Source organism: Opisthorchis viverrini (genome assembly GCF_000715545.1).
Source record: "Opisthorchis viverrini unplaced genomic scaffold opera_v5_111, whole genome shotgun sequence".
Lineage (NCBI taxonomy): Eukaryota > Metazoa > Platyhelminthes > Trematoda > Opisthorchiida > Opisthorchiidae > Opisthorchis > Opisthorchis viverrini.
This window is the reverse complement of record NW_008751765.1, coordinates 146,526-170,986: the sequence shown is the minus strand read 5'-3', so window position 1 is coordinate 170,986 and position 24,461 is coordinate 146,526. Positions and strand designations below refer to the sequence as shown.

At 47.6% G+C, this 24,461-nt stretch overlaps 2 protein-coding genes across 2 annotated transcripts in view; both read right to left on the bottom strand.

The window, feature by feature from the left end:
• Positions 1-16,721, bottom strand: T265_05647 (hypothetical protein; the record flags this gene model as incomplete). Its single annotated transcript, XM_009170712.1, has 12 exons — positions 1-135; positions 4,502-4,672; positions 5,796-6,039; positions 6,445-6,609; positions 9,097-9,148; positions 10,629-10,774; positions 12,258-12,576; positions 12,668-13,186; positions 13,286-13,609; positions 14,138-14,461; positions 14,934-15,262; positions 16,684-16,721. The coding sequence occupies 12 exons, from the start codon at positions 16,719-16,721 to the stop codon at positions 1-3; spliced, it is 2,766 nt and encodes a 921-aa protein (XP_009168976.1).
• A 101-nt stretch (positions 16,722-16,822) lies between these two features.
• The window catches only part of T265_05646 (hypothetical protein), a gene marked incomplete at both ends in the record, with an annotated part of 75,509 nt that continues 67,870 nt past the window's right edge, over positions 16,823-24,461 (bottom strand). The window contains 6 exons of the mRNA XM_009170711.1: positions 16,823-16,867; positions 16,909-17,147; positions 17,242-17,378; positions 19,114-19,492; positions 19,656-19,777; positions 23,056-23,284. Of these exons, the coding sequence (XP_009168975.1) occupies positions 16,823-16,867; positions 16,909-17,147; positions 17,242-17,378; positions 19,114-19,492; positions 19,656-19,777; positions 23,056-23,284 (1,151 nt within the window). The remainder of the gene's footprint in view (positions 16,868-16,908; positions 17,148-17,241; positions 17,379-19,113; positions 19,493-19,655; positions 19,778-23,055; positions 23,285-24,461) is intronic.

Sequence of the window (24,461 nt, the reverse complement as noted above, 5' to 3'; positions counted from 1 at the left end):
TCAGGTCACGTGACCATCAGTCACCGGTGGACAGCCACAATTCAAGACTACCGTTCCTTCTGGGGCACACAATTTGATTCCAATCAAACCGTGGGGCGCACAAGCCTTCAGACCGCCGCAAGGAAAGACCGAGAGCTTTGGTGGACATTAGAAGCTTGGGAGATGGGGAATCCTTTTGCTACTGGAAACAGCGGTGCTCTGTATCAACTGATAAACGCGACTAGCTCCAGGAAAGCAACGGTCCGCGAAATGATAAGTGAGAAAGGCGGCTCATTAATTCCCTCGCAAAAACGTTGACTGGAAATATGGGCCGAACACTTCGAGGAACAGTTCAGCTGGCCTTCTGCAACACAGCCTGTGGAGATTATGCACACGGGCGAATTGAATGTAAACCTTGATTGCCCGTCGGAAGACGAAGTAACATGAACGGAACCAGGGGAGGTCAAACGATGACTTGGCAGCGAAGTATGAAAGCCATTACCAGTAAACTCAGTTGCCGTGGTCATTGCCATCTCCTTGGATGGAGACCCCGAGATTGGGCACTGCCAGATATGGCGCAGTCGCGCCCTCAATGATGCTCGTGCGTGCAAACTGTTGCTTTGGATGTCTAGCTCCCCTCCCAATCTTCTCTCCAGACAAGTCCACTGGCAACCGTGATTTCTACGCGTCAGTTATATCACCTACCGTTGCGTAGGTATCTACCCCAAATCACCGGCGAATGAAACTGTGGCAGCTATAACCACCGTGCAGCATGCATGCGGTTCTTACAGCTGATGATGACGACGATGATGGCAGTTTATGACGACCATCGGTTAAGTTTCAAAAACCGCACTTGTGATTTACCATCTTGGGAAAATCCGACAGTCTAGCGAGTCATCTGTATGCAAGCATGATGAGTCCGACGCTCAAAAGCAAGGATCTTATTATGGCATGTACAGTCATACAGACGTGAGAAGTTTGCGGATGCATATGGAGATACGAGGACATTTAGTTCGGATCTTATGAACACATTGCTACACGATTCTTCTACATGCTATCCTTCCTACATGATCGACACAAAACTCCCCTCCCAAGCATCCTCTAAGGATCGCTGAAGTAGATCCGTGCACGTCAGGAGCCCCGCCCATCCAGACTCCACAGCCCCGATTTGGATCGACTCAAGATTTCGTCCTTCTTTACCTGGTGTGAACTCTCGCAGATGCAACCTATCTATACACTTGAGCCAGTTTGGCTTAAATTCACTTTCTATACCTATTCGTATTTTTATCTTTTCGTAGATTTGTTAAAATGCTGGGCTGGTTGTCTGGAAGCCGTGATGAGTAACCTTTCTTGTTAGTCAACGAAGATTTCAGCATTCGGGTGAGCTGGCTCCATCGGCGGTATGATTACTTACACTTAGAAACGTCATCCATCCTCCAATCACGAGGTCGACGACTATGCTGAAAGACTTATGCAACTTCAGCACAGACTGACTTCGCTTACACGGTGGAATCTCGTCCGCGGCTTCGAGGTCATCTATACATATGCTACTGATGAGGCACTCGAGTAGTCTATGGTTTGGTGTCCAAGCTACGCCCCTCCCAGCTGATGGAAGGTGAGGTCTATTACGGAAATTATGGAACTGTCTTGCAGTGTTCGTTTACTATTTGTAATAGTCAGTGATTATCCAGGAAAGTTCGGAGGACGCATGAGAACTTCAGTCTTTGAAAACTACGTGTCTATGAGATATTTACTTTCGTGTCTAATAGCTTGTAACTGCTGGGTTAGTCGTTGCTGTCACGTGACTCCGCAGCACAAGGCTTTCCTCCCTTAACTGGGCGCAAAATGTCCCACAGGGAGAGTATAGACTATCCAAACACGCCCTGGTAAAAGGCTTTTTGAGCGAAGCGCCATTTCGAGCCCTGTAAACGCTAAAACAACGGAATGTGTGATGTAATTATTGCCAATCGTAGCGCCGGAAGGTCGGTTCTTTTCAGTTCGATTTCTTCTACTAGTTTCACTCTTTGGGTTCCGGGCATTTGGAGAGCAATTTTGGCGTGTGCTCAGCACCAGGGTAAACTGTGTGTGAAGAACCACATTTCAAGACACCCATTGTCGCTAACAGCAAGTTTGAACAGCCCTTCTCCGTCCTAGCGCAGTTGCTGTAGTGAGTCCCCATCTAAAAAAGGGAAAGACCTGGATTCGAGCTTCACTCTTATTGGAGCTCATCAGCAGTGGCGACGGTGCATCGCCAGACATCTAACACGTGAGGCGAGCGCGCTACCATGGCTCATCCAGCTCAGGCTGAACGAGCGTGAATTACCACGTCTATACAGCCGGCCGTGTTGATATGTGAGCGATCCGTTTGGTTTGCCCGACATCATGAACGGCAACCCTTGTTGGGTCGATTGATGGCAGTTCCACGGAAGCTTGAAACCTGGTGGACAGTGTTTGATTAGTTGTAGGAGGTTATAGAACTCACATTTATGCCACTTTCGTTTGAACGGTCCTCACCCTGCCCTGGTGAGTGCACACCACAGTAGGGGGAAGCGCAGGATTCGAGTTTCACTCCTATCAGGGCTCATCAGTAGCAGACAATATGCGATGGCCAAATAACGTTTGACTGTCACCGAGAGTGCCAGAACACTGGTCACCACCTTTTCTCGCCGCGTTGCGTATTCAGTCTGATTTGCGCACATTCGTGACCAGACCAACTGGAACAATCAATGCCGGACAAAATTCCGATTTGATATCACCGGTCTGTTTGACCCGAAGAGAAAAAACGTCTACATTCTTGCATCACTTATCAGGGCATCTTTGTAAATATGTTGTTTTTTAGTACAAAACGCTGAGTTGTATCGAGCATCTCGTTTTTTCGCCCAGATTTGATATCACCGGTCTGTTTGACCCGATGAGAAAAAACGTCTACATTCTTGCATTACTTATCACGGCATCATGGTAAATATGTTGATTTTTAGTAGAAAACACTGAGTTGTATCGAACATCTCGTTTTTTCGCCCCATCTTATCAGCGACAAAGAGGCACACGTTGATCCATCAAAGTGAAAAAAATGAAATAACACAGTTGCATCTGATTGTGGTTGCCTGTTCATGGTTCGAAAATCGAACTAAACAGATTCAATTATGAACAGGCAATAATTGGCTGTCAGGGAGTTTTCAGCGACTTTATGAGTAGCGTGTTACGTTTGTGAAATAATTGGATATTCAAGTTGCTTGGTTTTCTCTAGGGGGATGTCTATCTACTTACCCTTCACTACCCAAGTTAAGGAGAACCTGAATGTGTATTTCGCAGCTCCGTAGGCAACATGCAACGCGAGGTTTTTTCATTCTATGCTTGATGGAAAGCAGTAATGACTGAAGACATCCCTTGTACCTTTACACGTTGGCTCCAGAGATCCGGAGCCATCCAGTTCATCCATCCGTTCCTTCCGCTTGTCCATAACATCTCAAGTGGCAGAAATTTCGCCTCGCTCGCAGACTACTCGGGTTAACATCTGGAAAACCGGGAGTGACAAAGTCTAACGGAAGATCAGTTTACACCTCTCCGTATCCCACGAATTCCCAAGTGAATCATTCTCATTTAAAAGCGTGCTAATGTGTTGTATCGAGTCGATCGTAGCATAGTCCAAAATTCAACACATCAAGTATGACCTTTGGTAGGGATGTGGGTCTGAGCTCTGAGACTAAAAAGTTCCTGGCGATAAGAAACACCGTCTTCGTTTCTCGTTGAACAGAAGAAGTCACATGACCATCTAGTAGTCCCATTTCTTGAAACGAAAGTTTCTTTGCCCCGACCACGTTGGACCAAACCCTTGACCCCGCTTTATCCCGCATAAGTCCTTCTCGACATTAGCAGTTGGTCAGTTATCGGGTATGAAGCATAGTTTGACACGATGTTTCACAAGCTGTGGAGACTTCGCTCGCTGTTTCAATCGCAGACATTGCAACGCATTTAGGCGAAGACCCATGTGGGAAAAAATTTCAAGGATAGACGGTCGTCGCCATTGTTTCGATTGCTTCATTAACCTAGTAAGGACGATATTACGCACGACAACTTCGAGTCTATCTTGACTAGAACCACCTGAAAATGCCTATTTTTGGAATCAGTTCTTCAATCTGTTTCGACCAACAACTGTTGGGATGCAGGTCGGTGTACGGGGATAGTGACACTCTCATTGTAAGGTTTGCTTACATTTAGGCTAAAGTGATCAAGGAGCCCGAGAAAGCCCAGTGGTTGCGGCGCGACGTTACTGGTCGAAGGATCTGTGGTTCGAACCCGAACTCCAGATCTCGCTTCCCCTGTGGTCGTCGCCATTGTTTCGATTGCTTCATTAACCTAGTAAGGACGATATTACGCACGACAACTTCGAGTCTATCTTGACTAGAACTACCTGAAAATGCCTATTTTTGGGATCAGTTCTTCAATCTGTTTCGACCAACAACTGTTGGGATGCAGGTCGGTGTACGGGGATAGTGACACTCTCATTGTAAGGTTTGCTTACATTTAGGCTAAAGTGATCAAGGAGCCCGAGAAAGCCCAGTGGTTGCGGCGCGACGTTACTGGTCGAAGGATCTGTGGTTCGAACCCGAACTCCAGATCTCGACTTCCCCTGTGTAGACTTGGGCAACCTGTCGCTATCCCAGCCCTCGTGTTCCTTCGGGTGGTGTGGCCGCTAGACACCGAAAGAGTGCTACAGCCGAGTGATTTATTTTTTAGTTCCAAATGTCATTTCTTAAAATGTTCCACTATGTAGGACAGTAATGTGGGAGCGGTTGGAACAGGTTGGATTGTCACGAACAGCGGACCCGAAACACAAACATACTACTTAGGGCAACACAAAGATCAGCGCTGGAATATCACAAGAATGTAAGGATGGATGGGAGGGAAACTGAGACGCGTTCACATAGCACAGGTGTTGAGAATGTCACGAAATCTAATGACGATTCGGGAAATGCTGAACCATATTCGACAAGCTGGTTTCTGAGAACGAATCAAAATGACCACTTGATCACTTGAAGGTGTGATGTGATGCACTTCGTCAGGTGACCAAAGCCTGCAATGTGACTCATTTGGCTTCTCAGGCACGTGATGTGTGGATATGAGACATCATTCTAACCGGATGCGATAAATAAAGGTCACCCAGTGGCTTTCTTCAGACCCGTCCTGTGTGCAGTTGAGATTTGAGAGCGTACAATTCGCATTGAAACATTAGGTAAGTGAAGTTAACCAGTGGTCCCAATCCAGATAAAACGCATGACAAACTACTAATGCCTTCTAGCAGACGTGGTCTTCGCCTGGTTAAACAGCGTAATGAGTGCGATTCCGAGTAGGTTATAGTCTCTTCACTGGAAACTAGGATGAGCCAAACTTTTTGACCGCAAGGTCCATGGTTCGAGCCCAACCTCCGTATCTCGACTGACCCTGTTCAGGCTTGGGCAACCTGACACTATCTCAGCACCTCACATCGCATGGCAACTAGGCACCGGAAGGGTGTTATGGACCAAGGTTACCTATTAAAACTGACGAACAAAGACGGGGTCCCTCGATTTTTCCAAGACGCAAAATCATAATTAGCGAAAAAATTTCAATTCATAGAAAGTGTACTGCTTCGAAAAGTCAGACGGCCGGTTCGTTCGTTTTTTTTAAGGAGGAAATGAGCAGCAGGATATTTTGAAAGAGAGAGAGAGAGAAACAACATCATTCATCTCCTCTGGAAAAAAGCATGCAGGTGTGTGCGTCTGGATCGCCTGGCCGCCGAGCGCATCTGGATGCGATGGAGAGAGAAAGAATATCACTAGAACACGCAGCTTCCACAATGTTGTCGTTGGCATCGGGGGATCAGTGGTGGTGCCGCTGGGGTAGCTGCTGAAAAGTGACGTGTCTGTCTGTACAAATGCTTTGTTTTCACAACTGACTAGAACGGAAAAAACAGAGTGATTGTTTGGTTGGTTGGTTGGCTGATAGACAATAACAACACAGTGGCAATAAAGATACAAATGAATCAAAAATAAAGCAGAGTCAGCGCGGAATAAAAGCAACCTGGGGGAGGTGAGGACAAGGAGGATAGACTGGAGAGGGGATTGCGGGGGGGGGGGAGCAGAGCCGAAAATCCAATTGGCTCCAACTGGGCACATATGTACACAAGAGAGAGCGGTTATGGAGGCGGAAATAGGAAATCACAGAAGACAGGAGAAAGAAACACTAAAAAAGACGAGCGTCGTCCCGGAAAGAGCCGGGGTGGTAGATTCTGATAAACAAGGCTAGTTGAGGTAACGACGCACCGCAACGAGGACCAGAGACAGCTTCTTGTGGAGCTGTGCGGGGGGTGGAACAGTTCAGGACTCAATTGCTGACAAGGATAACAGAGGCAGAGAAATAGAGGGGTATGGGATGGAGAGATGGAAAGCGCGTGATTCATGGTACTTGGATCAAACTAAAACAAACTCGGAAGTGTACACGTTTTCTTCCGAATCGGGAGGCCCATTAGTGCTGTTTACATTTGTACAAGAGATGTCCGAGTTGTCTGGACCAATACGTGTGGGATCAGGTCGTGCGTTGACAGGTTTGGTACGTGGTCCGCGGTTCACCAAAGTACGTGTGTCCAGATGACTGTGGGATGAGAGAAGAACACAGAACATAGGGGTAAAGTGCCAGGTGGAACATCATCAATTACCCCAAATTTCAGTTACCAGGTCGTCTATAGAGTCACAAAAGTGCCTATCATCACATCTTATCGGCCCGCGCGGCAACGAACTGCGGTTTGTAGGTTACGACACGAAGGGAACTTGAATACAACTTCAAGAAAAAAACGGTACTTCCGACTCGCCTCTGACGGCGTTTTCAGTCAATTAGCGGAAAACGAAACCTCGCATCCATAGACAAGAGGAGAGACAAAAGAATGCCCTTATTTCGTTTTGCTATACTGCGAGATGTTCGAGCGGCATTCACAAAGATTCTCATACCAGGTCGGACGAACAGTTTCCTGGCCCTCCAGGTTGGGGGTTGGAACATGTGGCGACTTGTTCCGTATAAATGGTAGTGCATTCGCATTTCCCGCCAGACACTGCTGCCTTGCGGTTAGGCTTTTGAGCCAAAGGCTTTGGTTGAGGACCCTGTCTGGGTGTGGGCGCCCAGATAGTGTCCCAGCTCACGTACAACCATGAATTGCAATACACAAATAAACTATCGGTTTTGCGTGCAGCATTTGCTCGTCACATGGTGCCGACATCTTCAGGAATCTCCAGATCAGTCCTCAAGCCTCGACACCCACTCTATCTGGCCGCTTTCAATGTTCGCACTCTGAAGCAAGCAGGACAACAAGCTGCTCTTGCACTCACACTGGATTCGCTTGCCATTGATGTGTGCTGTGTCTCAGAAACGAGAATTCAAGATGCAAGCACAGTGATTGAGTTAACCGCCCCGTCAGTCTCCACTCCCGTCTGTCTGCGCACCTCTGGTGATCGGGAGGCTGCTGCGGCGGGATCTATACGGCTGGATATCGTCCTAACTCACCAGGCAGAAAAATCCTTACTTGACCGGATACCCGTCGATAGTCGCCTCTGTGCAGTTCACCTGGCAAAGACTGTAAAGGAGCCTCACAAGCAGGAAGTTGATCGATATCTGTTTGTCAAAGAATCGAAGAATGTGTCCAGCAACAAAAGCTGTGTTGGTTAGGACAAGTGTTGCGTATGGCGAACCCTCGTTTGCCGGAGAGAGTACTGTTTTCCATGCCCAATTCGGAGTGGCGTAAACAGAGAGGTGGCCAATCCTTGACTTGGCAGAAGAGTATGAAGGAGATCACGAAACTCTTGGGTGCTGTCGGTGTTACTCGCCTTCCAGGATGGAGAGCTCACTGTGCTTGGTTGGAGAGACTACAAAATATGGCTGCCAACCGATGTCAGTGACGTTCTTGTTGTCAGTTTCTATCCAGATTGCCTAAATGAGTGTCTGGAGGTGTAGGCACTTCGGAATGATTGTGATAAGCTAGCACTAAGTCCCTTCCCTGTCCACCTTCATTCTTTTCTTCACAAAAACGCTTTCAAACAAATCATGGTTGTACGGCAGCGAAGCATCAGTGTTGAACGCTGATGTCATGCCGTCCACGATGATGATGATGATGAGTTTTCTGCTGAAGCAATGTCACAAAAATCCAGAAGTTATTTCGACAACCTCTTGATGTACGACGCAGTGGAAACCTTGCTCACACCTGCTCTGTCGTTTCAACACGGATTAATAGAACATACGGTTGACGGAAACTCAAAGACTGTGCCTAACTGATGAGCCCCAAGAAGGGCAGAACCGGTCGTGGGCTGTCGTCGAATTTTCAGCAACCTTATCAGTAGTGCATTACGAATATGCGGATTATTTTAGTTTTTACGACTACGCTGGCAACTTGGCGAATTCCGACCACTCTTGACATAATTCGTCTTGTCTTGTTGTCTCTAGTCACAAGCGTCCGAATAAGGAGCGATCACTATTCACGAACTGAGTGAGTCACCAACTGCGGTGACAAGGGGCTCACCTGGAACCCAGCGAATCTCTCGAACCGGTCGTGGGCTGTCGTCGAATTTTCAGCAACCTTATCAGTAGTGCATTACGAATATGCGGATTATTTTAGTTTTTACGACTACGCTGGCAACTTGGCGAATTCCGACCACTCTTGACATAATTCGTCTTGTCTTGTTGTCTCTAGTCACAAGCGTCCGAATAAGGAGCGATCACTATTCACGAACTGAGTGAGTCACCAACTGCGGTGACAAGGGGCTCACCTGGAACCCAGCTGAATCTCTCGTTTATGGTGTTTTCTTATGATGTTCAAGTAGAACATAAGGTTGACAGAAACTCCGGGACTGCGCCTACCTGATAAGCCCCAATACGGGGTGAAACCGGTCGTGGGCTGTCGAAGAGTTTTCCGGAACCTTGTGAGTAGTTTCTCCCAAGAAAGCTAGCTACCTACTTCTCTGAAAACTACCTGTACAAATATGTAAAGAGACGGTCTAGGTTGGGGCGGATGCGTTTCACGCGAACATGTAGTGGGATATACAACTCCATCCTCTTGGTTGTAAACAGTTTTCCGAACAAGGCAGTTGAACTCACCTTCCCAGATTTTCTCCAGCATCAACGCAGCTTTTTCCATAGTGTCCTGTACCTTTAACAAAAGGGACGGGTCAAACGAGCAAGGTCAAACCTGGAAGGAAGGTTTACTGACTCCACGTAGGAGCGAGAAAGCGAATACATAGGACAAAAGTACAAACTTAGCCCTAATGCCCACCAACAACAAGAGCAATTCAAGAGACTGTGCAGCAAAAACCTTGAATGAACGATAAACACAGGGCTAACAACCCCGACACTCAGTCCGTGAAGACTTAGAAAATCTTGAAGTTTCAAAAGAGATATTATCCTAAAAGAGAAGTCAATCTATCCCGAAAAGCATACATCTCATGTCTGTGGTGAATCGATTCCTCTACCCTTCGGTTAGGGTTTCAGTGCTGTACGATTCGGTGAAAAAAAGTGGTTGATCAGCTGTTGTCCACAGTCACGTGATCTGGTGTTGACTGGCTTCTCAAGGTCGAGATGGCTCAGAGGTCAGAGCGCGAATTTACTGACCGGAAGGTCCGTGCTTCCCGATCGATCTCTGCCTTTCGACTTCCCCTGTCTAGGCTTGGGCGACCCGCTAGTATCCCAGCCCTCAAGTTTCCTTCGGTGGCAAGGAAGCCAGGCACCGAAATGATCTGAACGACTCCGAGGTCGACCACTTGAGAGAAATCTGCACTGATCGGAATTTAAAAAGGATCGATACAAAAGCCCAGAAATCTAACTGAGATCGAGACCGTTCTCCGGAATCACCACCGCAATAATTAATGAGAAAGAGCACGCGTTCAGGACATACGCTAGGTACGTGTGTCCCCATGACAACTGATGCAGGGGTCCATTAGAGTAGCATTCTCCCTACGTTTCGCCTTACCCTAATTCTGCGAGCAGAAACGCCGGTAACATAAGCCATCAAATTGGTTTAGAATGGTGCTGATGGAGACCCAGATGAGCATATCAATAAAAATATCAGACTGACATCTAATCGATTTATTGCTGAGTGCTGAATTCATCAGTCTTGGAAGGAAACCTGTCCCCTTCGAGTCGGTGACTTTCGCCGACTCAATGTATTTGTTTACTAGTGTCTTCGACGCACCCTGAGGATCGGATGCTCCAACGAGGGGTGTCGCACGACGTTTCCAAAGCACTCTTCATTTTCGCTCAACGACGCGGTTCGAGCACGCGTTGTGCAAGCTTGGCATCAACTGCTGTTCGCATCGCCGTCAGGGGGATAGCGCTGCCGAAGTAGAGTGCAACTGAGAGCTGGGATATCGGCTGTGAAGACCAGGAACAGTCACCTTCCAGCAGTTGCCTTCCAACACACCACATGACCAGAAACACAAGAAGGCTGAAGGAACTCTTGAGCTTGCAGTGACTTTAGCTACGCCTGATAAGATTGTTTACGACAGATCGTAGAACCTGTCATCCATAAAAATACATAAGAAAATCATCATTGGTAAAGAAAGGCGAGTTGCTATGCCGAGTTTCGATTACGTGTGAAGCCTCATCGTACGACATAGGAGGCAGAGACAACATACCCTGATATCGAACGCCAGAAACGCCAGCGGGATTCTGCAGGCCACTGATCGGGGCTGTTCTGTTGAAGGCAGTCGGGTGAGCTGCGTAGTATCGACCAGACTGACCGGCGTAGGCAGGCACATATGCCGAAGAAACGTCATCGGGGCTACGAATTGAGATGAGAGAAATAGGGGGAAAATAGGGCTGGAGTGATATCCACAAAAGTGAAGGCGGAACACTTCGATTTGAAACATCAATGCATCAACCAGTTCAGGCGAACAACACCGCTTCTACGATCGAGGGCTTGTCTCACGACTTGCTGCAAGAAATGTGGGTCGTATGACTTCATCCAACCGTCCAACAGTTTAGCCAATCACAAGTCACCAACAGAGCTTGATTCGGTCTTTGAAAATCCTAAAAGAGTAGACCCCTGTCACAGAACGGTGATGCGGAAAGCGTCTAAATTTATATCGGCCTCACTGGGTTCCAGGAATATGGCATCATCCAAGAGTAAGGATCACAGGAGCGGGGAGAAGTCACTATTTGGAGTAATACTACAGGTATGCTTTCACAAGTAAGTGACGAGATGGCTCAGAGATTAGAGCGCGAATTTACTGACCGGAAGGTCCGTGGTTCGAACCCGACTTCTCCTGTCTAGCCTTTGGCAACCTGACAGTAACTCAGCCCTCGTGCTTCCTTCGGATGGCATGACAGCTAGGCGGCGAACGGGTGTTACCGCTGAATGATTTATTATCGTAATTATTATTATAGTATTATATTATATAGTACAATACAGTATTATAGTAATTGTAGTAGTATCCGCATGGAGCAGCTGTTATGCTTCAGCTCAGTTCTTGGTCTGACTCCCCCAAACAAACCAGCAATGGGGCACAGAGTGTAATAGATGCCCGGAATGAGTTAGTCGAGTGTGCGCGGTGCGTGGTGCTTAAAGCCATCCATGTAACTAATTCAGGTGCCTCTTCTAGTAATCAGCAATCAGCTGATACAGCAAAATGATTGGCTGCTGGGTCCGCATTTTTTAACCAATCACAGCTCGTCTTGATGCTGGGTCCGACCCTTTGACCGATACCGTGCGACTTAGGCCTACTGCGCGTTGCAGCACCCAACTGCCAGCAATAAGGCGGTTTTGGCCGAGGGTCCCACCCAACATTATGTAATTCGAGCCGCTGTCTAATGTCCAATTACTACGTATGTGAGAGACAAGAGTGATTGGACCGGTGGGTCTGTTCAGCAAGACGGGTTAGAACGGAGCGAATTTGGCCAGATGACCCGAAAGAGAAAATGCGACGTGACCGGTTATGTCGGCATGTGTGACACCCTAACGGTGCGCATGATGGTGAGGAAGCAACAGCGCGTGATCATTGTGTGTTGAATGCAGTGGCGAGCAAACTCCTGGGGTGAGAGATGGCTCAGTGGTTGGAACACGAATTTACTGACCGGAAGTTTCGTGGTTCGGATTCGACCTCTGCCTCTCGACTTTCCCAGCCTAGACTTGGACAATATCCCAGCCGTCGTGCTTCCTTCTGGTGGCATGGCAGTTAGGCACCGAAAGCGTTCTATAGCGGAACGAAACTTATGGAGAGCCCCAAACGAATAGGACCAAGTAACAAGACGAATGGGAAACTTACAAGTCCAGCATAGACGAGGCGGGGACAGCTGGCAGTGGTTGACGTGCCCTTGAAGTGGCAGCCGTATTGGGAGCACAAATCTGTCGACCATCGCGTCGGTTCATACTTGCGCCAGCGGCAAAAGCCGCGTTCGCGAGAACATACGGCGTGGCATTGTAATCCACAGACGCATACGTATCCGTCAACTCTGAGTGCATATCAAAGTTGGCTTGGCACAAAGGCTGTCCTGGTCTACGGCTGGCACCGGCAGCTGCTGCACGGATGGGGCCATATTGGAAACCAGGTTCCCTTCCCGGACGGTAGGAGCCAAGCTGTTTGTCTATGGGAAACGAAAGAACAGTGGGCATTAAAACCACACTGACTCGCAAGCAAAACACACGAGTAGGAGAACTAACGAGTAACTAACTCACTTTCACAAGCCAGTGGGATTTCACACGCCGCATGACGTGCCTCATCCGGTTGAGGAGGTTGTTGCGTGAACTGACGTATCCCCGATGAGTCTGTGGCCTCGCTGGATCCCGAACCTTCGCTTACCTCAACTTCGGATACTCCCCTGGCCTTCATTGGCGGATATAACATTGTGGGGGTTTGATCGGGTGCCATGTGATTACGTGGGGGCACGAGACCAGCCCCACCGCCGGCACCACTTCCTGTCATGGACAGCAGGTTGGTGCCACCGATTCTTGGATGATTTCTGCGTCCGTATTCGTATGCTTGTACTAATTCATCCTGGTTAGATGACGCCGTCGTGCTAGACAAGACGCTGCCACGGTAAGCTACAACCGGATCCGTCTGTTTACAAAAGTTGGCGGCGGCGACGCCAGGACCAGCCAATGGAAGAGGTTGACCATCTGGACCAAGAAGGTTGGAAGCCATCATTGAATGAGCAGGGGCATTTGTACTGAATCCACGATGGTACGTACGAGACACTGTTGGAAATGAAGAAAGGAATATAAGGTAGAACGATTAGCAGAAAGATGGGGGTAAAACAATATTGAGACATACGGGGCTTTCGAACTTACACCCACGCGAGAATCGATGCAACGACTCGAATGAGTTGACCCGTCGGCGGAATCCTGTATCCACGTGACCAACCAGGGGTACACCCACCAGTGTACTGTCAAAGTCCAGATCACCGACTCCGAGCGTGCTGTTGTCGTAGGGTGCCAAGACTGGATCGATTAGAGCTGCTGTGGCCGGAGAGAGTAATCTTGGGTCCACGAACCCACTTAAGCGACCACCTGATCCGACGCGTAGGAGCGTTGGTCGACCCACTGTGACAGCATTCATATTGGGATAGTGATAGTGGTGAGGACCCGCAAAGGGCACTGAGTCTCCTACAGCCCGTGGGCCTGTCTCGGAGAAGTGGGTTGGAAGTCAATGAGCAAAAGGGGAGAACAGTAGATACGATGATAGATGACAGTAACAAAAAACGCAACGAAACAATGAGACCACCACAATCTCACAAACAAGGAATGAAGTAGGACCACATTTCTTGATTCCCTCTCCAGTGGGCACAAAGGAAAAACCAGGAAAATCCTATTTGAGTCATGGAGTTTGATACCTTCGTGCACTTAACGGGTTCTGAGTCGAGTGGAGATTGGGGAAGGAAGTTGAACAAATCCATTGCTTCGTACGACTTGATCAGCTGCGAGGTACAGCAAACTCAGCTGTCTTGGTCATTGGTATCTCTTTGGATGGGGAACCCTAGATGGGATACATAGAAGATTAGACACTGTCATATATGGCGCAGTCGTGCCCTCAATGAAGGTCGTGCGACACTGTTGGAAATGAAGAAAGGAATATAAGGTAGAACGATTAGCAGAAAGATGGGGGTAAAACAATATTGAGACATACGGGGCTTTCGAACTTACACCCACGCGAGAATCGATGCAACGACTCGAATGAGTTGACCCGTCGGCGGAATCCTGTATCCACGTGACCAACCAGGGGTACACCCACCAGTGTACTGTCAAAGTCCAGATCACCGACTCCGAGCGTGCTGTTGTCGTAGGGTGCCAAGACTGGATCGATTAGAGCTGCTGTGGCCGGAGAGAGTAATCTTGGGTCCACGAACCCACTTAAGCGACCACCTGATCCGACGCGTAGGAGCGTTGGTCGACCCACTGTGACAGCATTCATATTGGGATAGTGATAGTGGTGAGGACCCGCAAAGGGCACTGAGTCTCCTACAGCCCGTGGGCCTGTCTCGGAGAAGTGGGTTGGAAGTCAATGAGCAAAAGGGGAGAACAGTAGATACGATGATAGATGACAGTAACAAAAAACGCAACGAAACAATGAGACCACCACAATCTCACAAACAAGGAATGAAGTAGGACCACATTTCTTGATTCCCTCTCCAGTGGGCACAAAGGAAAAACCAGGAAAATCCTATTTGAGTCATGGAGTTTGATACCTTCGTGCACTTAACGGGTTCTGAGTCGAGTGGAGATTGGGGAAGGAAGTTGAACAAATCCATTGCTTCGTACGACTTGATCAGCTGCGAGGTACAGCAAACTCAGCTGTCTTGGTCATTGGTATCTCTTTGGATGGGGAACCCTAGATGGGATACATAGAAGATTAGACACTGTCATATATGGCACAGTCGTGCCCTCAATGAAGGTCGTGCGTCTAAGCTATTGCCTTCAATGCACAGCTCCCTTCCCAGTCCCCGACCTAAAGCTGCCACCTTGACGTGGTGGTCGGGCTTCAGTGCTGCAATGATCCCGCGGGCTACACTGAATGGAACTCCGTTCCACAAGGTGCAACCATGCCGGGAGGGCCAAAGGGAAGCAGTCAGACCAAGAGCAGCGAGACCCCGTACTACGAGTAATCGTGCTACGAGGCGGTCTGGGGGTAAAGTCGTACTGTCCTCTGTGACAGGAGTGTGAAGGCAGTAAGGTGTTTCCCCCAGGCGACCAGCATGTCCATATTTATGGAAGCAGCGATTCTGCCTTCCCCCGAGGAAGGACGGGTTAGAAAAAGCCAGCTTCAAATGCCGCACACTCCGATCGCCCAACGGTTGACCGTAACCGCCGGCGCATTATCCAATACTTTTAAGACCAAAGAGCCCGGTGCTGCTCAGAAGGCATCTGCTGTGCGCAGCCGCATCAGGAATGAGACAGTAATGCCTTATTCCCTGCGCCCTCGGGTTAGGCCAATCTCCTGCTGCCCAGCAGGTCAGATTGTTGAGTCATCAACTCCGGGAAGGGTCCCCAAAGAAAACCCTACTGTCCGCTGCCTCGCCGGCCAGACTTTTGAGTCAGAGGCTAGGGGCACCGAAGGAACCCCTACATCGTCCCCCTGCCTTGTGAATCAGTTTTCCGAGCCAAAGGCTCAAGATGAAGTACCTCAACCAACCCCCTTCCTCGGACTGGGCAACCAAGAAGTATCAATTGCCCGCGCAGTTCGGTGTCCACCGATGTCCCTCCCCAACCCCTTCCCACCGCGCAAGCAAATGTCGCTGGGCTATATGACTGTCAGTTATTCCTTCCCAATCACTCCACTTAAACGTCCATTGACAGACCTGTATTTACGCAGCAATTTATCAGTTTCCGCCTCTAACGAACTGATACCTACCCTACCTCCCCAAATCGTCGGTGGACGAAACTGTGGCAGCTACAATCATTTTACGGTAAGTACGCGGCTTTTACGGTTGACGACTCTTCTCAAATGCAAATAACTCTGTCGCATTTTCGATTTGGTGACGTGACAATCGGTAGATTCATTGTTGGGCAACGTTTCGCTTTTGACACAAAAGCTTCGTCAGAGCAAGTGACCAGGTTCCGAGGTTGGTGGAGATTTAAGGCGGAAGGAGAACCAATCAGCTAAGTGAAGCTAAATCTCTGTTGGGTGTCGGCCGAGGGATTTTAGTGTGTTAGCTTGGTTGAACAAGTGTTGGGTCGGTGGGGAAACCTACATGTGTTTGGGTCCAGCCTAGGGTCTAGTTCTTCTGGTTCAGTTCATTTGCTAGTGATACGCTGCTTGGAATTTCTCTGCCTGTCTCTGAAACCTCGGGGGTTAAAATGCTCCAGGACGTTACCTCACAGACATTGAGTCTGTTCTACCCGGTTCAGATCCTTCACAAATGCAAGCGATTTTAAATAAGCTAAATAACTCTGCTTCGGGATGCACTTCACACCAGCAAAGTGTGAAGCGCTGCCACAAGACTGGGTGGGATCAAACACACACCTCATGCTTGCAGGTGAGCCAATCAATGTGGTAAATAAATTTGTTTGTCTGGGCAGCTGTATAAGTTCCAGTGGACTGGCTGGAGATGAGATTATTGCTCGAATCGGAAAGGCCAGGGCACCTTTGCCAACCACCGGTACCTATGGCGCTGATATGAAGTGAAGGGAAGAGTTTACACTGCGATCCATACTGTTTTATGGATAAGAAAAGTGGCCCTTACGCGCAGAGAACATACGGTGTCTCCGAAGCGTTGGCCAGGTCTGGTGGGAACATCGGATCAGTAATGCTGAGGTCGTACGTGGTCGTGACCACGTCAATCACGGGATGTGCTCATCAAGTCAACTATGGGTTCGAAAGCCATTTTTCTAAACCGATTAGCAAGGCATGGAAGTAACCAGATGAGCCAATGACATAAGCAACTGAGGAAAGTAGTGGAAATCAATCGGAGTGACGCAGTCACTAGGTAAGCCACGAAACGGTTACCTCGTTGTCTGGAAGTATTCCATAGCCTAGACGAGTCCAAGGCAGATTGTGGGTTCCTTGACGAGTCTCTTGTTCGCGTGGTGGCCTCAGCAGTTGGATCTCCACTGGTCGCAAGCGTCTTATTCCCCGGCGCACTCACACCGGATACGGTTCCGACTTGTCCAGTCAATTCGGGGAATCCACTCGCCGCGTAGGTCGCATATGGGTTAATATTGCCTGAAGGGAGGTGGAAGCGCAAAAAACCGAGAATGATGCAAAGCAGTGGGGACACAAGCGAGCGTCAGCTCGAACAACTCAAGCGCTGACTCACCCTCACTGTCAATCGAGTTGGTGGATAGCCTGTCTTCTTCTGGAGGCTCACAAAGCTGAGCAGATTTCACCATGTCTGTCTGATCCGGCGCGGGACGACCACGGTCATAGTGTCGAGTCCGTTTACTACTGAACCAACTGCGATAGAATAATAATAATAATAATAATGAATGTGAACATCTCCAATGCTTACAGGTACCACGATGCAGGAGATACACCGACCCTTAATGCAAGGGTAAGCATATCTCGGAAGAACAGCCAAGGTAGGCTAAGTAACGAAAAAAGCAGCATAACGCCCCCCTCTTGACAGATAAACATTTCTGCATGTTGGGGATGTCTCAGTGGTTAGAGCGCGAATGTACTGACCGGGAGTTCCGTGGTTCGACCCCGACCTCTCCGTCTCCATTTCCTCTCTCTAGGCTTTGGCGACCTTGCAGTATCCAAGCCCTTGTGCTTCCTTCAGATGGCATAGCGGCTAGACACTGAAAGGGTATCATAGCAGAACGACAGGCCTGTTTTGAGTTCTGAAGGAATGAATTCACGAACGGGAGCATCATTCGTGCAGTGCCAGTGGGCGAACGTTCCAGGAGCATTTCGAACAGAAAGAAAAGTTTTACTAGGCGCATCAAGAACAAAGATGAAAGGGGAGGGTTGGTGCAAGAGAGCAGCCCCGTCCGAAATCCAAAAGAAAACCTGCAGTGAAGCAGACCCTCTAAGGACTGGCGATTTCGAGTACCTAGCCCGCACATTGTTCAATGAAGGGTTCGGTTTGCCGGGAAGCGATTTCGACGTGAGAGTACACAACTCCCACTGATACATAAACGAAATTTGCAGAATATCATAAACGAGAGATTCAGTTGAGTCTCTCGTGCAAACCAAATTGATTTGCAAATGAGTGTATTTCCCAAAAACAGTCCAATTTGGGTTCAAGTAGAATATAAGGTTGACGGAAACTCGGGGACTGCGCCTGCCTGATGAGCCCAAACTGGAAGGGCGAAACCGGTCGTGGGCTGTCGAAGAGTTTTCAGCAACCTTGTGAGTAGTTTCCTTCATGTGAAAGAAATTTAGTTTGGTGTCTTGCTGGCAGGGCAAGGGCCCAGAGAGCGAACTTACAGGTGAACATCACTCGCTAGCTAGCGCACTTGGTGAAAATGACAATGGAATCCGAATAGATTCATCTCAAAACACATGAGTACTACATCTGCGAAAACCGAACCGGTTACAGCCGAAAGGAAATCCATCTTAATCGGTCTTCCTTTCAATCTAGCTACAGGCTAGCTAACTCGCTGTCTACATCACACACTTCGGGAAACCTTTCCGGCCGGTCCACTCAAAGTGTGGCTCACGACCACTCAGTGGATGCGTCTACAAGTCAAGGATAAACTGCCGGTCTGCGCTCACCTGTCACAAGCAATATGCGACAGTTATGTAAAAAAAAAATTAAAGTGGCATCACCCATTTCGGCCGACAATCGGATTTACGAGGTCTATTACTGGCGCAGTCGTGGCTCACTTAGCTAATACGAGTCACGTGACTAATCGTAACAACGCTTTTACCAAGCATCTATCGACCGATCCGTTTAATATCACTGTTTGCCCACACCTGGGACAGTGGTGATTCGCCCGGATCTGTGATCCCAGAAAGCGTTTGTACGCGCATTGAGTCTTCCATGATCTGTTCACGTGACCGCTGCCAAATCACGCCAGTCGAACGTGGAGTAAACAATTCCCAAACTTACACGCGCAGTGTCCGAGGGAATGCCGTTTCAAGTCCTCGTAGAAAGGTGTTAACAATCTACATTGTCGAGTGAACTACCTGGGTACCATGGTAACGGGTAGACGTGGAAGATAAGCCTATAAAAAAACGTACTTACCTGTATAAGCCACGACCACCTGAGTTTAATCGACCAGTCAACACAACCGTGCTAGCTTGGGAGTCCGCTTGCGTGGTCGGAATCGGTGGCAGGCCGGAACGGGTTGGTCGTGTGAACTGATACGAATGATAGGGGTGCTGCAATCCGCCGGGAGCTTGATTCGTCGCCTCCTCGTCAGGACGCAGCTGATTTCGACATTGCGTTACTTCCTTGGCCGGATGAAGATGTTCTTCCAGGCGGCGATGTCGACAGAGGAACGGGAGGGCGATCAGGACGATGAGCAAGATAGCGAATAGGATGGTGATCGGAATGATGACTGTGGGCTGCTGGAGTAGGCCGGATTTGCCGAGGAGACGTGTTTGACGAAGCATCGGTTCATCTGACCGCCACCAAAAGAGTAAGGACAATGCGGGAACTGATTAATTCTGGTGCCATTCAGGATCATACGTGGACAAACAGTGGAGCATCGATCACATTCGCTCAGTGGGTGGGGGAAACCCGTGACGAACAAGTATCGACAAGCAAAAATGGTGCAAACTTACGCCCGAAAACCGTAAACGTCCAGAATTGACCCTGGATACTGGCAGAACCAGCCGGATTCGTGGCTACAATCTTGTAGTGATAATGGACCCCCGGATTCAAATTGGTCACATTGTAGCAGCACCTTTGGATAGATGGAAAAAGTAGTATTGTGGTGAGTAACGAGTAGTATTTGATAAGGTCACACGGTTGAAAGACTAGATGTCGAGGAGTTTGAGGAACGACAGAGGAAGAAGGTGGATATCACTTACGGAAGAATTGGAACTTGCATGGGGGAAAGTGGAGCAATAGTCGTCAACGAATTGTTGGGGGAGTTGATGCCAAAAAGAAAGACGAAGCCCTCATAAAAATCCCCTGTCTCATTGGTGGAACTGTCTACAGTTCAAAGAAATGTGACTGAGTTAGATGAGGTCACGTGAGCTAAACGGTCACGAGATGGTTGACTGACTTGATTAACGACCAATTGGTGAAACAAACATGACTGCAAAGTTTGGATACCACGGTAGTCAATTCACCTGAACTTTAGGTGATCTGCCATCTCGAACGCTGTTCTCCCTGATTGCTCGTTTAGTTAAACCTGTGTAACATTCGGCTTACTAAATCGATATTCCAATCGGGATTTATCTGTGTAATTGAAAACAATCTATGCTGAAAACTGTACGGTTGTTTCAACTGACAAATTCCAAGCCGGAGTTTCGAACACATGACTTCCCGGCTCGTAGTTTGAACACTCAACCGTCCGGTCACGAGCGTCACATCAGCAGTGTGATAAACTCGCATCAAATGGTCCCAAAGTGATTGGCTCCTCGAGTGATGACTTCGTACATGAGAGTTGTATTCATCTTGTGGGATTGTTGCTCTTCGGAGCTACTCATGGATTGATGGTTGTGTTTGATTTGACCCTTGAGCACGTGACAATGTAGCATCAGTGTCAATGAGGGATGACGATGTTGTCCGCGCGGGATCTGTCATACACCGAGATGAGTGAAGCCACAAAATGAACACCAGTTCGTTAGGACGCATCTTTAAGCACAATCTACGTGCACTTGGAAGAAACTCACGTCAAAATGCTGTCCTATGAACCTTGGATAAGACGAGCCAATGTTTGGCATAGTGGGACTTATGTGACGGTCCATTTAGGGACCAACCTGCAGCGCACTCGCTGCAACGTACGGAAATCGCCCATAGTATGCACAGCCATTTTAAATGGGCATCAGAGGGAATGGAGATAGGAGAACATTGAGGACGGGCACAGAAGAAATTGACGGCAAGTTTTCCCATTTGACTCAAGCCTTCAGGTGAAAATACAGTGGGATGCTCGCTCCTGATCCCTACTGGATGAAGAACCCCCCAAGAAAAAACCGTCGCAACGATCCCTCGAAGAGAGAATACCACGGAAAAACAGGCTTCCAGAGAACCTTTGTTAGTGGTCTCACCTTCTCAAGCCATGGCAAGTAAAGTAAAGGATTATGCACAAAGGTCGCTACATCCTCGTCCCCCAAAAACCAGTGGGACCTGAATTCCACTCCATTTATTCGAAAGTACAAACCGCGGCATACGCAGAAACCGGAATAACACCTGGTTCTATCAGGTGAATTCAGATCCATTTATGACTCTAATGTTCCTCTTTTCAAGCCCGACTGTTCCCTTCTGAGAGGTTGTCTTCCTACTTAGGAGAGTTCCAAGTGGTCGCCAACTGCATTTCGCCATCAACAGTCTCAACTGGGACAAACTGCCACGGGGATTGCGGCGTGGAAAGTGGATAGTCGGAAGGCGTGCCAAGGATTGCTCCCTCACACATACACACCGAAGCCAAGTATCATGTATACATCAAGGTATGGGTTTTGATCCTATGAACATCGAGTGCCGCAAGACCTTCAGTAAATCTAGATCGGGTCAGGAAGAACGTGATGCTGAACAGCCAGCGGTTGGGCTTATCACTATACAAACTGCGTATCCCGTGCGGGTTTCTATAGTCAAACTAGGCCGGGATTACCGGGGTGCGTTGAATTCCCCCCTCCCCCTCCCCCTCCGAAAACTGTCGACATCAGGGTGCGTGTCGGACAAAAGAAGCGGTATTTTGAAGAAATACACCTCCTAACGTGATCGGTGGTAAATACGTAATCCCGAAATTGAATGTCTATCGTACAAACACTTAAATTCGCTGAATAAAGCAAAAACGAAGCCTAGCACCGTTTGTTGCTTATGACGAAACGACAAGGTCCAACCATGCTATGTCTCAAAACACTCCAGTTCAATACTTCCACCGAGAAAGGATACCAGAGAGGGTTTCGATTTCTCATTGAAGAACGGATGTTACCAAAAAAACAACACGGCTAAAGGATGATGCTGTTGTACCATCTTCTTCTGGGGGATAGTAGTGTACTGAGTAGATAGATCGACTACAAAACGTGTTTCTAGCAATTTCTGGTGCTCGTTTCTTGTTTTACTGAAACGCTCCCCGTGAAAAGCCATAGGGGCTATAAATCTGTACCGTTTCCCCAGCCACTCATCGCAACCGATTCCTCATCGATCGTTTAAAGTGTCCTAACGCTGTGTTTACCACAAACAATTTGGGTGGGTTTCAACATTTAATTGCTGTTGCCAGCACTAAACTGTTGGGGGGGGGGAGTGATGCGAGGGCAACCAAAGTTTGAAGATGCCGAGTTCATTACTCACCGCAGGGGCGGCAGGAGAACTACGCACTGAAGGCGGGTGTACGCCACCGACCACATCTGACAATATCACTAGCAATTGGTGTAGCCTGTTAAGAGGCCCCCATCCAGAAAGACGACAGCGGTCAACACGATAGAGTCTAATAGTTACGGATTCCATAATTCATCGATAAAGCAGGTAAACCTTCCGGTGGATGCAAAGGTGTTAACACCGATTACAACACCTTCACTCAACATCGTTGCGATGTTGGGGCCAAGAGGTCGACCGGCAAACACAGCAACTACACTTGGCTCATCAGAATTTAATAAGTCAGCCTAGACCTAATCGCCACTAATCCACACACGTGCTGGAGAATCGCATGAAGAAAACGCTGTAAGATATCATACAAACCGGCCTTTTTACTCATTGGGGTGACAATCTTTGAGCAACGCTCTCAATGTGTCGAAAGAAAAAAACAGATGTTCCCTCTGCTCAGCTTTGAACGAAGTAAAGGATAACAATGGGCCGCGTGGAGGCACAAAGGTGGATCCTCTGACTGCCAGAGTTGATAATGAAGTTTCGTATAGTATGTGGACTTGAATAAACCGTGTTTGTAATGAGGAGTTCCGTCAACATTTTAGCTCGTACGTCTACATGCATGCAAGCGAAAGTTCTGTTCCCTTTTTGACTGTCTTTCCATTTTCGCAAGGTCATCACTACAAGGATCTCATAACTAACAGTGCTTACCTCTCACGATCTAAACCGTCCAAGGTGATTAGATCGGCTCGCGTTAATGTCCGATTAATGACCGTTTGTTTCAAACCGAACTGACCATCCTCTGACGGGGCAATCAACAGACGGTAGAATAGCGGCGAGCAACCACTCCCCGGAAGGAAGCTGGACAGGTTAAACGTGACGGCAGTCTGCGACCGCAGATGAGTAGGGATCACCTGCGCTGCGTTTGCGGCTTGTGGAGCTGATTTTAGGTGAGGGGGGAGAGAGAATTGACAAGAACAGATAAAAACCACACGGAATGGTTTAGCAAATCGATCGGAAAAGGATCTCGTTTCAACGTCAAGTTTGAAGGTCGGTCAATGGAGACACAGGCATCAGAGTCAGTCATCGGAATCGTTCATACGCATTAACAGTCATTCTCAAAGGTAAGTTTCGGCTCGTGACATGTGCACACCGAACGCATTGGTGGCATCAATCAATCAATCAATCAATCAATCAATCAATCAATCAATCAATCAATCAATCAATCAATCAATCAATCAATCAATCAATCAATCAATCAATCAATCAATCAATCAATCAATCAATCAATCAATCAATCAATCAATCAATCAATCAATCAATCAATCAATCAATCAATCAATCAATCAATCAATCAATCAATCAATCAATCAATCAATCAATCAATCAATCAATCAATCAATCAATCAATCAATCAATCAATCAATCAATCAATCAATCAATCAATCAATCAATCAATCAATCAATCAATCAATCAATCAATCAATCAATCAATCAATCAATCAATCAATCAATCAATCAATCAATCAATCAATCAATCAATCAATCAATCAATCAATCAATCAATCAATCAATCAATCAATCAATCAATCAATCAATCAATCAATCAATCAATCAATCAATCAATCAATCAATCAATCAATCAATCAATCAATCAATCAATCAATCAATCAATCAATCAATCAATCAATCAATCAATCAATCAATCAATCAATCAATCAATCAATCAATCAATCAATCAATCAATCAATCAATCAATCAATCAATCAATCAATCAATCAATCAATCAATCAATCAATCAATCAATCAATCAATCAATCAATCAATCAATCAATCAATCAATCAATCAATCAATCAATCAATCAATCAATCAATCAATCAATCAATCAATCAATCAATCAATCAATCAATCAATCAATCAATCAATCAATCAATCAATCAATCAATCAATCAATCAATCAATCAATCAATCAATCAATCAATTTATCAGGTGTAAACCGCGTACCATAGACGCATTGGTTCCTGCTGCTGCAGTTTCGACCACCGAAAAATAGGAGAGTGCAGGCAATACGTCCAAGCCTTGAAGGCGATGGCGTGTTTAGTCAGTTCGGGAAATA